At 39.4% G+C, this 16,373-nt stretch overlaps 1 protein-coding gene across 1 annotated transcript in view; it reads right to left on the reverse strand.

Moving 5' to 3' along the window:
* Nucleotides 1-322: 322 nt before the first annotated feature.
* Nucleotides 323-16,373, reverse strand: part of LOC140453233 (polycystin-1-like protein 3) — a 56,395-nt gene continuing 40,344 nt past the window's right edge. The window contains exons 11-16 of the mRNA XM_072547809.1: nt 12,191-12,419; nt 9,801-9,979; nt 5,145-5,375; nt 2,758-2,859; nt 1,385-1,563; nt 323-688 (exon numbers count right to left, since the gene is read on the reverse strand). Coding sequence (XP_072403910.1) covers nt 538-688; nt 1,385-1,563; nt 2,758-2,859; nt 5,145-5,375; nt 9,801-9,979; nt 12,191-12,419 — 1,071 coding nt within the window. The 3' untranslated portion in view covers nt 323-537. The remainder of the gene's footprint in view (nt 689-1,384; nt 1,564-2,757; nt 2,860-5,144; nt 5,376-9,800; nt 9,980-12,190; nt 12,420-16,373) is intronic.

The raw sequence follows: 16,373 nt of genomic DNA on the forward strand, positions 1-16,373 counted from the left end.
TTCCAAGGAAGTTTTGTTAAGAAAAACTATTCTACTGTCCGCTTGTTAATCTCTTTAATTAAAAAGTCCATATATCTGCACAATCCTTCAAAGTCAGGTTTGCACAAGTATGAAATTATGAAGCTATTCCTCCATAAAGGTGTTTACATATGTGCTCTTAGAGACTATTGGCTCCTTATCCTAGATTAAAATTCTTCCATTCCTGTTTAACTGTAATACTTTAATTTACACCTGACTGTTACATGTTACTTTCATGTGTCTCTAGTGTCATGCCAAAGACCACACTCTACACGCTTCATTCTAAACTAAGGTTGTCTTCCAATCTTCTCTGCATATTATCATTTGATATTCTATTATGCTAAACATCACATTTCTCATTAGAAATCTCAGCAGTTAATCTGCTCTGTAAATGACTTTTACCTGCTGATTAACTTTTAGGATATATATTTTAGCCATGCAATGAAAGATGAGAAAGCAAAAAAAAACACGTAATGCAGAAGAGTGGAGTAAAAATACCAATCCAAAGTATTTTATGGATTACTTGAAACTCTTCAGCTCCATGTCAGAGGCTGCAAGGAAGATTTTGTCTATCATGTTTTCATCAATGTCAATTGCCAACCATGAATTGCAGATGAAACGCCACTGCTTGTTTGCTTCAACATCCAGAACAGTCACATGATTCACATACCTGCCGATTTAAGTAGAGCTGAGAATCAGGAGTTGGAGGATCAGGAGAGAAGGAAACAGTTGGGAAAATTGAAAACTACATAAATAATGTTTCTTGTTAAACTATAAAACCACCAGAACACAGTGGTAAATTGTATATTTAAAGTCCCGATTCTTACAATACTAAGTAAAATGTAAGACAACTACAGAACTGGAATCAGTAAAATCAGAAATATTACCAATCAATTGATCTGTTTTATAAAACAAAAATAAATATCATGTTTTAAAAAACATGTTAGAAAATGTTAAGTATTTGCTGCCTGTACAGTATCAAGCAATTTCTTATCCATTTAGGTGGACTTTAATCAATATAAGTATTGAACATTGTCTAGCCTTATGCCATATTTCTCAAATTCACAAGATCCTCATTTGCATTTGATACTAAACCATAATCATGTTCTTGACTTATCAAGTCCTTTCTGGTAATTGATATATCAATTATTCAATTCAGTTTTAATTTTAGTTTAATGTATTTCCATTTGTGTTCCATTTTGTGATGATCAATACTTCCCCTGTTGTAGCGCTTTGTAGTTTTATAAGCCTAACAAATGATGTCAGTTTGGTGACAAGTAGATTTGCTGACGTTTGGCTGAAAATATCTTGTAAGATTTCAATTCCTTCAGGTTACTGTTAAGTTATTATGATAAATAGCACTCACCAAGATGGACTGGATCCTGAATTGTCATGCCATAACCTTATCGACTGAAGAGTCCCCAGTGAAAAGAATGTAGTAAGAAGGAATTCATCGGCTGCTCCTCTCTCAAAGACAGGTTTCTCTGAGTCAGTCAAGAAATGAGGGTCACTCTGCCCCTTAGAGCCAATGAGCATAATTACTACCTGTTTTCCCACAACAAAGAAAGTCAAAGATGAATCCATATCTAAAGATTTACCAATATACATTGTATAATAAGTTCTTGCCTTTGTATAGTGCATTACACCTCCTCAGAGTGTCCCATAGAGCTTCACAGTTAATGAATTCCTTTTGAAGGGTGATCATTATTATAATATAGTGAGATCAAGTTGTGCTTAACAAAGTCCCATTGGCATCAATAAGACAAATGGTTAGATAACCTATTTTGATAACATGCTTGAAGGATAAATGATGACCAGACACAAGGGGAATCTGTGCTTCAAATCCATGATAGACTTCTGAGGGCAGACATGATCTTGCTTTAATACCCATCTGATGGATAGCACTTCACTGCGGTGCTCCTTCAGTACTGAACTTAAGTGCTTGCCTATTCATTCATGTTTTGTACAATGTTTCACCAAATTGTGCACGTTAAGTGATTGTGTATAAATTAAATTATCCAAAGCTGTGAATATGTAATCAACACTAAAGTAACAAGAAAGGATTCTGGAGACTGCAACAGAATTTTGCCCAATCATTATCTTCTGCAAGTGTGCCTCAGTCACAGACTGAAAGTATATTCCATTGCCATTTGTTTAGGAATATCCAGTTATAGACAAGCTACTAACTTGCAGTGAACTACTTATAAAATTTTTAGTGTTTTCTGTTACTTTGGAAACCTTTATAAGTACCAAGAAACCTAAAAATACTTTATTATTTTTACAATTATGTATCCAAGTCTACCAACAAATGCAAATAAAGGCTATGGCCTGCACAAATAAAATAAAAATACAGATGATGACAAAGACAGTAAGAGAGCAATTAGAGTTTAACTGAATGATCAATACTGAATTCAGAAGGAATCATTTTCATGAATAAAAATATGAAAATGTGAAAAAGAGTGTATATCAGGGAAGGTCAGTCGAGTCATAGTCTTTAGACTTCATGATTAGATACAGAAATACATAATGTTGATACCCTGCAACAGTGATGCATTATATTTACATCGTATCTTTAAAGTAAATGAAATCACACCGCACCTCAAAGGATGAAAGAAGAAGACTTGTTTTGTTAATTTATCATTTAATTGACAGCTTAAATTCCAACAGAATGGAGTGAAGAGAGAGAGAAAAAAACAAGTTTTCACATTTTATAATTCAATTTCAAAGACATCAACTAACCTTAGCTGTGGTAGCTGCCCCTTTGCGGTGACCAGTTTGAATTCTTATCAGGTAACGATATTGTGCATGAGGGTCATTATCAAATAGGACTGTTACCTTTGCCTGAAGAAGAATGAATGAGAGCAGCATTAATGAACAAGAAATAACAAAATAGAGGGAAAGGAAATGGGAACTTCCATAATATAGAAATTCATTTGTGACCAAATTCTTGTAAAGATTTGACAGTTTGGCAATTAACATTTGACTGTGATTATAACTGAATCCTACAACTACCACAAGGCAGTTCATTAAAGGGTGTACTATTATAAAGATATGATGCAAAGCTACACTTAATTGGAAATACATGCATTAGATTTGCTATTTAGGCTATGCTTCTTCTGTTTTTTCTTAACTGTCTGTGTCATTCTCTCCACTCTCACTATTTATCAAGTTTTATTTCCAATGTAAATGCATGATTTTTTTCAACTTTCATCTGATCTTCTTCATCACATTTACTCTTGCTTTTTATAAACATTCTATAAACACAATCACAAAACCAGATAATCTTGTCCCATTAATAACCACAGCCATAATAAAATAAAATGCCTGTTTGTGATGCCCGCACAACTGGAAGAGAAGGATGCTGTTGTTGGAATTGTAGATGTGGAACCTTGTGCTTCAAAGGCAAGAGAACCGACAACTAAGCCACAGATTTCACAGCCTTTGGTTTTCCTTGATGTTCCCACAATCAAGTAAATGGTTGATTCAGCAGGTTACCAAAGGTAGGTCAGAAGCATATGGTGATGCAAAGGAATAAAACAATAAACCACCCTTGTCATTTAGGTTGTCTGTAATCTAGCCTCCAAGAGATGATATAACAATGTAACAACCCAAAAAAATGTTCTGCAAAGATTTACAAAAATTATGAAATACATGCTGAGGCAATACAGTCTAGATTATTAAATATAAGTTATGTGGTATGACTTATTTGTAACCATTACATAAGAGCAACTTTCTGTTCTCTCAAAAACTGCTCCTACTCCTTCAAACACAGGACATCTATGGAAATGTTTAAAATCAAGTGCCATCACAATTATTGTGCTTGCTGAAAATAAAACAGCAGCTGGAAGCAAACTGGATGAAAGAAATGGATTTCAACATAAAATTCAAATGATTAAACTGCAATAACAAAATAACCAACTATTGCCATGGATTTTAAAGGAACTAGTTGCAGAGATAGTGGAAGCATTGATTGAAATATTCCAGAACTCCTTGGATTCTGGGAGGGTTCTGGTGGATTGGAAAACTGCTAATGGATTGTCCCAGTTCAAGAAGGAATGGAGACAGAAAGCAGGAAACTATAAACTAGTAAGTTTAACGTCTGTCATTGGGAAAATGTTAAAGAGTCCATTATTAAGGAAGAAACAGCAGGTCAATTAGAAAAGCTCAACACAATCAAACAGAGTAAATATAGCTTTCGAAAGGGAAATTGTGTTTGACAAATTTGTCACAGTTCTTTGAAGATATAACAAGCAAATTTGATGTTTCCACTGATGGGGGGAGTCTCAAAATAAGAGACATAGGTACAGAATATGGGGGCACTCCTTCAAAACTGAGATGTGAAAGAATTTCTTCTCCCAGAGCAAAGTGAATTTTTGGAATTTTCTACCCTAGAGAGCTGTGAAGGATGGATCACTGAAGACATTTTATGAGGAGGTAGACAGATTTTTAAAATATTAAGGAGTTGAGGAGGAGCTGGCATGAAAGCAGAGTCCAGGGCCTTAGATACAATGGCAGAGCAGGCTTGAGAGGTTGAATTGCCTACTCCTGCTCCTGTTTCTTATGTTCTTATAACTGTAATAGTGAACACACAGAACGATTAATTGGAAAACATTTGGTGCCAGGTTTATTTACGAGTGTGGTACTCTCTTTAAAGTTAAAGTCAGTCATATATTGGGACATCTTACAAACTGACACACAAAGCTGTGGTCAGAAAGCTACAGTATTCAGCTGGACTCTCATGTATAACTTTAAATATGGAGGCATGCACTGCCCAATATTGATTTTATTCTGCATTCAAAAGATAGTCTAACAAGAAAAAGACAGGTCAGGTGTTTAGTTTCAGTCCCAGAACTCTAAACAGTCAACACAGCCTCATAAAACCAGCCGTCATGCCTCCTCTACAAATGTAAATTCAGACAGCCTTTTCCTGCTATGAATCCTTTACATAAACCCCTCCAGTATTGATATTGATTAGTTCTGCCTTAGCAATATTTCAAAAGGCTCATACAAAAACAACTGGATTTTAAGAATTGTTATCCTTGGTTGTTTGACCTTTCGCAAAGTATAAACTAAAATATCAGAAATATCGTCAGAGAGAAAAAGTAATAAGTAAACAATATGCTCACCTTTCGTAAGTCACTTCTATCCTTTACTCGAGCCCAAACTAGAACAATAATGTAAACACCAAAGATAGTAGCTACAAGTGACACCACCACAGGGTTTTGACTAGTTTGAGCAAACAGTTCTGGTATCTGTGTCAAATCCAGCGTATTGGGCATAACAAAAAAGGTACTGCCAAAAAACGTTAGATGGTTACAAAGACAATGGCTTTGACCAGGAGTTGTCTGTGGTCCAACCTAACAAGACAACAAAGATACAATGGGTGATGCTCAGAGTAATACATAGAAAGTCCAACAATAAATGTTCTATATAACCAGGGTCTGTCACCTTAACATGAACAGTATTTTTACATAAACTGAAATTGTTGGAACAACTCAGCCTGTCTGGCAGCATCTGTGGAGAGAAAGCAGCATTTTCAGGTTCAGTGACTCTTCTTCAGTTCTGAAGTCACTGGACTTGAAACGGATGCCACTAGATCTGCTGAGTTTTTCCAGCATTTTCTGCTTTTGTTTATGATTTCCAGCATCCACAATTTTTTTTTTAGCCTTTTTCCATGTTATGGCATATTATGGTAATATATGGTCTACATTCCATTTAGTTAAATATTACATACAGTGTAAAAAAGAAATATATAGAAATATACTTCATAGGAGTAGCACTAACTGAATGAATTAGCGTTCATCCTTAACTGGTCAGGTCCAACATATTAATGTTTATGGTGCAATGCAGATAAAGTTTAATTTGTTTGGTAGGGCAAAGTTAAAATGAGAGGGCTGAAGGAACGAGTCAACATTTCTATAAAGGTTGCTCCCTCTGGCTAGATAATGTGCAAAACTGCAATTCAATATTCTTGTATGTAGCACATACTGATCACAAAACTGAAGGCTTCATTAATAGACCTGCTCAAGTGGAGAATTCAGTGTGGCTGGGAATTCAGCGTAGGGGTACAGAGGTGCTGTTTTATCCTTTTGTTGAAAGTTAGTAGCTTGCTGAGTGCTCCCTGCAATTTGTTTAGTTTCTCAATTAATAAAGAAATAATTGAACTAAAATATTTGATTCAATTACACAAACACATATTAATACAATAGATAACTGAAGAAGATTAGATAAACATGGCAGGACAGATGGTGTGCTGTAACTCTGGGGGTTTACAGAGAGCACTGAAGTCCCACAAAGCCATTTCTGCACTGAGTGTCTGTGGCTTCATGTACTTGGGGTCAGAGTCATTGAGCTGGAATCTGAGTTACAGACTGAGTATGACTACCACCTACATTTTTTAAAAAGATATCTTTATTAAAAACTTTTTCAAATCTTGTACAAAACAACTATATATAAAAGAAACCAAAATATAAAAAAGATAGAGATAGTACAACAATGTCATATCACAATACTATTAATGATAGACTACCTACTATTCTACCAGAACAAATGTATCTACTGAAACTAAACTACAATCAAATTAAATTAAACTGAATTCAAATTAGCTTAAATTAAATTATATCACATTACTTTATTCTATTTCACTCACCACACCTCCACTAAAGCTCCTACCCCTGGGGGCACCAGTCATTGTCCCCGTATTTTTACCTCCCCCCACTACCCCCACCCCCAGCTTCCCCCTTCCAGAACCCCATGGGCGCCCAAAATGATTCCCACAGCTATATCACGGCCGAATTAATATTGCCGATAAATCTGCATCAATGTAGATTAGAAAGGACCGCCATGTCTTATAAAATTGCTCTGCTTTGAGGTGCATCATATTTGTGAGGTAGTCTTGGGAGAGATGCTCCAACAACAGCCTGCGCCACCCAATAAGACATGGGGATTTTTAAAACCTTTAATTCACTAAAATGTTCCTCCTTGCACAGTGGGTAAGAATGTTACAGTTTCTTCTGGTGTTCCCCCAGACAGGGCAATTTGGCAACTCCAGAAGAAGAAATTTTGACTTCAATTTCCAGCATTTCCTTCAGCTCCCTTACTATGGCACTCCAGTATCCTTAGATCTTGCAATATGACCAATAGCAGTGTGTGAGAGTGCCTACACTAATTTTGCATTTACGGCACCCTGGAGACGCTCCTCTCTTGAACTTAGCTAGCGTCTCTCGTACCACATGAGCCCTGTATAAAATCTTCAACTGCATGGCCAGCACTTTGTTACATATTGAGATTTTCTTTACATTTTTCCGTATATCTTCCCATGAAATATCCTCTCCTGGTTCCCAATTCCAAGCCCTACAGAGTATGTCCACATCTCCTAAGGCATGTCCTTTCTGTAAATGATATAAAGTACTAACTGAAAGAGCGCCCGTGCACCAGAGCACTCTTTCTTCCACGTCTGACTTATAAGGCTGAGCCAGGAGTGTGGTCTTCCTCTGTATATAATCCCTTATCTGAAAGTACCAGAAAGGGTTCCTGTTAGACAATCCATATTTCTGACTTAGTTGGCTAAATTACATCAAGACTTCCCCCTCAAATAAACTTCTTAAACAAGAGCAGCACAGGGCGGCACAGTGGCTCAATGGTTAACACTGCTGTCTCACAGCGCCAGGGACCCGGGCTCGATTCCTGCCTTGGGCGACTGTCTGTGTGGAGTTGCACATTCTCCCTGTGTCTGCGTGGGTTTCCTCCCACAGTCCAAAGATGTGCAGGTTAGATGAATTGGCCATGCTAACTTGTCCATAGTGTTCAGGGATGTGTAGGTTGGATGCATCAGTCAGGGATAAATGTAGACCACAGAGATAGCTACTCCCAATCGAAAAAAAAGGACAGCAGCAAAAACAATCCCAGACAATAACCAACTGACTGAAATAATAAATAAATCAGGTTTTACACCAAGGCAGTACAAAAGCTATAAAACCGATAACCACAAAAAAGGGGAGAGAGGAGAAAAAGAGGGGCAGAGGAAGTAAAGAAAAACTGTACCACTGTCCACAATGATGCCCCTTCCCCCCCTACTCCAAACCCAAGTCCTTTATTTCAAAGAGTTCACAAAGTCCTTTGTCTTTTCAGCTGAATCAAAATTATATACTGTCCCTCTGTGAGCAAAACGCAACACCACCAGTTACCTCAAGGAATACTGAATGTTCAAATCCCTTAATTTTCTCTTAACTTCATCAAATGTCTTTCTCTTTTTAACTATGGCTCCTGAGAAGTCTTGAAAAAAAAATTTATTCGTGAGCCTTTGTATGTTAAAGCCTGTGGATCTCTTCCCAGTCTTCTTGCTGTTTCATTCACTAATTGTTTTCCTTTACAATGCCGGAGTCACACTAGGACCAGGCTGGGGCACGGATCCCGCCCGGACCTGCGCATTGTGATCCGGTGGGCCCACTCCACACTCACCAGGCCCAACTCCAAGTCCAGCCCCAGGAACTTTGGGAGCCACTTCTGCATGAATCTAACGAGGTCCTTGCCTTTCCCGTGCTCTTGGAGACCCACGAGTCCTAAGTTTTTTCTTCTACTTTTGTTTTCCAGGTCGTCCACTTGTTCCTGAAGGACCCGAACCTGATCCTTCAGTGTTCAGACCCTTCCTCCCGAAACCTCCGCCACGGTCTCCGATCCTGCGGTCCTCTGCTCCACTGCTTCTACTCTTTGGTCCAGTGTTTGAATATCGTGCTCATGCTTTATCAAACATGGCAAATATTGGCCCCACCACTGCTTCAACCTTTTGAAGTTTGGCAAACTCTGAGAGTAAACGCTGCTACCCCATTAAATCCAAAGGGAACAACGTGGGAGTTTGAGCTACAGGCACCCCCAATGCAGTAGGGGAGGGCCCTGCTTGATGTACTCCATTCGCCCCTTTTCCTTTATTTGCCTTTATCCTGATCTTGGAACTGTCAAACCACAATTTTAGCAGCTCCAGATTTTCAGTAACCTTATATTATCAATTTTTCTCTGCGGGGTAGTTAACAAGGCGGGGGGGGGGGGGGAGGGAGGCACAGTAAAGTCTGGCGTAAAGTATGGGTGGCACAGTGGTTAGCACTGCTGCCTCACAGCGCCAGAGACCCGGGTTCAATTCCCGCCTCAGGCGACTGGCTGTGTGGGGTTTGCACATTCTCCCCTTGTCTGCATTGGTTTCTTCCGGGTGCTCTGGTTTCCTCCCACAGTCCAAAGATGTGCAGGTCAGGTGAATTGGTCATGCTAAATTGCCTGTAGTGTTAGGTATGGGATAAATGTAGGGGCATGGGTGGGTTGCGCTTTGGCGGGTCGGTGTGGACTTGTTGGGCCGAAGGGCCTGTTTCCACACTGTAATGTAATCTAATCTAAAGTCCACCTTACCAGGGGTGTGGCATTTAGCCCAGCATAGCAGACCACTCAGACCGCTGCCACATTCAAACTCACCACATTCATTTTTAATTACCCCACTTGAATGGTGTGGATAGTATTTTCTAAATCCCATCCCCATCAAAATATTTTTACATAATAATCAATTCAGGCCAAGTGCTTTAACATGCTGTCTTGGCACTATGAACAGTAAAGGCTTCAATTAACCAGACCCTCTCCCACTCCTGCTCAGTGTGATCAACTGTGTAATGGACCTTGGAATAAAATCCTTCCAAAACTCCTGCAAGCTTTGTGTTACAGCCTTCACCAATCCTACTGTATGGAGAGGCTCTTATCATTAGGAACTGTGACATGTATAATCTCTTTTAAAAAAAACTAACCTGACACAGATTGTCTGACCATTTATCTCCTGTCCAAAACAAGCATTGTGCTGTAAAAACACTGACGTTGTAGCTCGTAATCTCTGCCTGTGATGTATTTGATGGTCCAATCGTCACATAGTAAACTCCTTCTCCATGCTGTAGCATTCTAGGAGTCAGAATCCAGGTACATATGCGATCTTATGAAATAAAATTAAATGTTACATACGCCATCGAAGAAGGAGACAAAATTAGCTGTTACAAAAGAATTATCCAAGTTAAAAATTACTGGCGTAGTGAGGGACCAAATCCCAGCATTGTCTCTGCACCTTCTGAGACCCATGGATGCATTCTTGGGGTTCCTCTCCTTTTAAATGGTGGCCTCCCATTCCCACTTATAAAGTTCTATAATAACATCTGAAGTGGTTGCCTCTGCAAGGAATTTGCCTCACAGAGAATGCTAAGTGAGGTCTGAGGGCAAAGTTGGCGAGGACTAGGTGAGAGTAGGAGATCGTGAAGACTGCAGGTGCTGGAGAGTCTGAGTCAAAAAGCATGGTTCTGGAAAAGCACAGCAGATCAGGCAGCATCTGAGGAGCAGGAGAGTTGACATTTCGGGCATAAATGTATATGCCTGATGAAGGGCTTATATCTGAAACATCAACTCTCTTACTCCTCAGATGCTGCCTGAACTGCTGTGCATTTCCAGTGCCACATTTTTTGACTGAGAGTAGAAGATGGTGGCCAAGGAAGGCAGCCTCTGCAAGGCCCCTCTTTGGGTATAGTGGACACTACCACAAGGAAACTCCAAGTAAACTAAAAGGGAAACTACTACAATTCACCAGCTGTTCATCACAGGAGGTCAAACTGGAACAATACAACAATTATTGAATTCAGAATTATTGAAATATTGAAAGCTTCTTGGTGGAAGGTTCAGCCTCAACCTTCCTTGTCCCTTATAAATTACCAAGGAATCAAGAAGAAAATGGGCTGTTCATTCTCGCTATTTTGCAGTCCCCCACTGTGCCCCTACCCCTTACACACCATCAGCCTGTCTATGTTAGGGTGATGGAATCAATCCCAGTGTGAGCATACTAGACCCTAGACCGCTCACAACATGGTCAGTGGCTTCAACACATAGATGTTGGGCAGAATTTAACGTAAGGAGGTGGCAAATCTCTTATCCTCCCACCCAACCCAGAAGGAAAGTTGACAGCCAGAAATTGACATCAATCCTGTCCCACAGCCACAGCACACGCAGTGGGTGAGCAGAGTGGGATCTCCATGCCTCAATGGGAAAAAAGTTTCATCTTCTGGAGCTGTCAGCCTTTCTGATCATGGGGGAGTTGAGTTTGGGGGGGGTGTGTTTGGGGGTTTTGGGAAGATGAGCTGACCACCTGCCCTATTTTACATGCCCCACCCCTGGAGAATATGTATAAAATTCAGCCTAAATACTTCTAATCATCAGGAGAGATAACAACCAGCTACTTGGACTTCAAAGCATTGTCATACAGTAGAGTGAAAAAAGTAGAGATTAGCCAAGAAAATTTTAGTTGCATCTGAAATTGAATAAATTTAATTTATCTCATTTAATTCATTGAATAAATCATGGGTTACATTTTTAATTTAATATTTTAAAATTAGGGACAGAAAAACCTTCATAATTTGACACATGACAGCCAAATTGATGCAAATTTTAAAATCATTTAAGAGTGAAAGATCATTTCCACTGATCAATGATTCTGTAAGATGCTATGGAAATTTAATATTAGTATTAGAAACATAGATGGGCAATATAAAATGTTTCATCCCTGTTCTCAAAACTGTCATCTTTACATTTACTGTTGAATATTGTCAAGTTAGGGTTAAGAGGCAGATCTTGAATTGTCTAGACATTGCCATAAAAAAATTTGCAATTTCCCACGACCCTCTTGCTAATACTGGAGAAGATGGAGGTGGAAGACAGCAATGGAAAATGTAGATTTTAAGTGAGTTAGAAACTTCTATCATGTTTTACTCAAGGTTACAGCTCTCTAACTTCCTTTCAGAACTTAACATTTGAAATTTAACATACCCATATCAGGGAGGAATTATATAAATGGCATTCAAATAGCTGAAAGACATTATTGAACTCTTTTGTTCATTGTTTGTGCATTACAACACTAGATCCCAGAGATACATCACTGTCTTGGATATTAAGCATTGCTCCTGTTTTGTTTTAACCATTCTAGAGCCTGTTTGTAAATCCAATTTTTTTGAAAACTGGAATCTGTACATGGATCATTATTAATAAACAATGGGGAGCCATAAGAACCTGCAAATAATGTCCGCTGGGAGTCAAACAACCCCAGGAATGAAAATGTTCAGGCTTTATAATAACAGGAGTGAAAAGGATAGCAACAAATTCAATTTACCTCCATTGGCACTCATAATTGGAAGGACTGTTTGAAGCTGAAACATTGTCTCACTGGGTACATATTGGAAGCCAAGGAACAGCTGTAGTGAGCAATGCTCTTCTGAATTTATTTGTATTACAATAGACTCTTCATGTGAAGTGACATTTAATTCCAAGCTCATGCGATCTCCACATGACCTGTATTCTTTCATGAACATTTTGCTCACATTGTCCCTGAAAAGCACAACCTAAAGAGAAAAGGTGACAATCAGAATTATTATCATTGTTCATGAGGATTTATAGAAGAGCTCCTTTTGAAGTGGCAATTTTATCCTTATTTTAATTCCACTAAATCTAACTTAAATTCTATCGATACCACTTATGACTTTGAAACTGTCAATTAAATCACCTCAATACTTTTTCTCAAATGGAAAAAAATTACAGAATGTCAAGATTGTCAATAAGTAGATTTTTTTCCTTCCTGATAATAAAAATCAAACACAATGTTTTTGCTGTGATCATTTCTTCTCTCCATTGATCTCTTAATACTTACTCTTTCCTCATGTTTCAGCTGTGGCAACTCAAACTCTGTATCTTTTATTGAAAGTAAGAGCTGGTTATCCCTTTGCTCTTTCAACCTGTTGTGGTTATTCAGAGAAATTTGAGGTTTTAACATATGAGACAGAGGTGAAAACGGTGTTCTCAATCTCCTGCCCATCAGTAACTTTGGTGGTGGTAACCCATGGAAATGTGGAACTTAGAAACAGGAATAGGCCTTTCAGCCATTTGACCCTGCTTCACTTTTCAATATAATCATTGCTGATTCTCCATGTCACATTCCCACACCACTTGATGCCTTTAAAATCTAAAAATGTATCTATCTAACACATTTTGTAGTGGTGAAGATTAATAACTTCATAGTGCAATATTCAAGTCTTGGTTCATCAGTAATACTTCGGTTGTCCACACTCTTCACTCAGTTTCTTCGGAATCTCATGCCTTGAGAAGAATACTTTGAGTGCTTTTAGAATCATGGTGTCTGAGTGATACTAAGCAGACATTTGACAATCTATTTTAGGTCTCTGCCAATAATGAAGATCATATCTTTAAATTCAAATAAATCCATTCCCACTTCCTGTCATGGCCTTGATGGAAAAGGGAAGGTTATCGTAGTTCTTTTTCTCCTGGCTATTTACAGCCCAAGGGAACACAGTTGGCAGTCATTTCTTACAGCCTATCTGATACGCTGCAGGTAAGGATGCCCTGAGGCATGCTACATTGCTGAGATCAAGCAGACACTATGACAATGAATGAATAGACACCGCACAATAATCACCAGACAGGGGTGTTCCCTCCCAGTCAGGGAACACTTCACCGTTCAGTGACATTTGACCTCGGATCTTCGGGTGACCATCCTCCAAGGCAGACTTCAGGGCAGGCAACAACACAAAGTGGCCAAGCAGAGGCTGATAGCCAAGTTCAGTGCCCATGGGGATAGCTAAACCAGGATCTTGGATTCATGTCACACTACAGGTAACCCCACTGCACCATACATTTTTTTCTCTCTCTCTCTCACTCACTCACTCACTCACTCACTCTCACACACACACACACACACACACACACACACACACACACACACACACACACACAGTGGCACAGTGGTGCCTCACAGCGCCAGAGACCTGGGTTCAATTCCCGCCTCAGGCGACTGACTGTGTGGAGTTTGCACGTTCTCCCTGTGTCTGCGTGGGTTTCCTCTGGGTGCTCTGGTTTCCTCCCACAGTCCAAAAATGTGCAGGTCAGGTAAATTGGCCACGCTAAATTGCCCGTAGTGTTAGGTAAGGAGTAAATGTAGGGGTCTGGGTGGGTTGCGCTTTTGTGGGGCGGTGTGGACTTGTTGGGCCGAAGGGCCTGTTTCCACACTGTAAGTAATCTAATCTAGTAATCTAATCTAATAACACACCCCTCTCTCACACACGTGGTCTCTCTTATACACACATACATCCCCCACACTCATACCCAAGCACACACCCTCTCACAGGCTTATACCCCATTACACTGACACACACATTTTACCAAGCTTACACACACACACTGAGATGCACTCTCTCTCTTTCTCTCTCTCTCTATCCTGCACATGCACACACATATAAGTCTATGGGGTGAATTTGTATTTGCAGCATCATATTTACAGATATATTCTATTTTTGCTCAAAAAATACACAACCAGTAGGCAGTCAATGCAGATAGTCAATCCATATAATATTTTGTAAATTCCACTTTGGAAATAAAACTAGTCTGAGTCTAGACTGGGATACAGAAAGCCTCTGACCTCACATCTTTAAGGCATTGAGATGTCACCTTTTTTCATAAAACCTTAATTTATCTTGAGAGTGTGACTTCAAATAACTTTTGGGATTTACATATTAATCACCCAAAACCTGTAACTCATTCTAAAGGATGAAAGACTTAACAACAATCGAGGTTTGTTCAATATATCATTTTACTTGCATGACACTGTAATCTTTTCCTTGAATTCTATGTCTTCTGGTCTTACTCTACAACCACCTGAATAAGGAGCGTCACTCCGAAAGCTAATGCTTCCAAATAAATCTGTTGGACTATAACCTGGTGTTGTGTGATTTTTAACTGTATTAATTTTTAATTGTTGCAGCCCCACAAGAAACTTTATAATTGCCCAAGCAACTTGATGAATTCTTTGAAGAATCACAGAGCAAAGTGTTTTCTCATTAAAGACTAGCAAGTCATCACTGATAGTGCACTGTTCAACGTATTGCAGTAGCATTGGATTGTTAGGTAAATGGTCTGGACAACCTTCCACCTAATATTTCTGGATTTAGATACATTTTTCATTCTGTCTTCGACTTCTTGAATTTCTCACAGTTTCCTTTCAGTAGTTGGTGTGGGTTTAGAAGCTTCTGATGTGTAGGTTTCAGCTTTCTGAATGAAGTTGTCTTCGAGAGTGTATCTAATGTTGTTTGGTACTTTGTACATATTCTATGGTTGAATCATACCTCGTGAGCCTTAATCTGAAACAGGTAGGGGGAATTCCAGACAACTGGAAAATGGCTAAGAAGAGAGGAAGGCAGAAGATTGGAAATTATCAGCCAGTTAATCTAACCTCAGTCGTTGGTAAGATTTTAGAGACCTTTATTAGAATGGGATTGCAAGGTACATGGAAGAGCATGGTAAAATAGCATGGAGTCAGCATGCTTTATCAAGGGGAGGTCATGCTTGACAAGTCCATTGGAATTTTTTGAAGAGGTAATGAACAAGTTAGACAAAGGAGACTAAGTGGGCGTGATCTATTTGGATTTCCAGAGGGCTTTTGACAAGGGGCCACACAGGAGATTGCTTACTAAGATACCACCTCAAGGTGTTAGGGACAAGCTGCTGGCATGGATAGAGGATTGGCTGACTGGCAGAAGACAGAGAGTAGGAATAAAGGGATCTTTTTCAGGATGGCAGTCAGTGACTAGTGGAGTTTACAGGGGTCAGTGTTGGAATTACAACAATTCACGTTATACATTAATGATCTCAATGAAGGAACTCAGGCCATTGTTGCTAAGTTTGCAGATGACACAAAGATAGATTGAGGGACGGGGAGTCTTGAGTAAGGGGGGAAGCTTCAGAAGGACTTTTATTTGGTTTGGCAGTTAGGAAGGCAAGTGCAATGTTACAATTCACTTTGAGAGGGCTAGAATACAAGAGCAGAGATGTACTGCTGAGGCTGTATAAGGCCCTGGTGAGACCATATATGGCATATTGTGAACAGTTTTGGGGCATGTATCTAAAGAAGAACGTGCTGGCATTGGAGGGTTCCAGAGGGGCATTACAAGAATGCTGAAGGGTTTGTCATATCAGAAGCAGCTGAGGACTCTGTGTCTGTCCAAGATGGAGTTTCAAGGGATGAAGGGGAATCTCATTAAAACTTATAATACTAACAGGCCTGGATAGAATGGACATGGAAAAGATGCTTCCACTCGTAGGACAGACTGGGACCCAAGGGCACAGCCTCAGAGTGAAGGGGTGACTCTTTAAAACTCAGATGAGGAGGAATTTTTTTCAGCCAGAGGGTAGTGAATCTGTGGAACTCATTGCCACAGGTTATGGAGGCCAAGTCATTGAATGTATATAAGACAGAGACAGATAGGTTTTTGATTAGGAAGGAGATCAAA

Source organism: Chiloscyllium punctatum, chromosome 26 (genome assembly GCF_047496795.1).
Source record: "Chiloscyllium punctatum isolate Juve2018m chromosome 26, sChiPun1.3, whole genome shotgun sequence".
Taxonomy (NCBI): domain Eukaryota; kingdom Metazoa; phylum Chordata; class Chondrichthyes; order Orectolobiformes; family Hemiscylliidae; genus Chiloscyllium; species Chiloscyllium punctatum.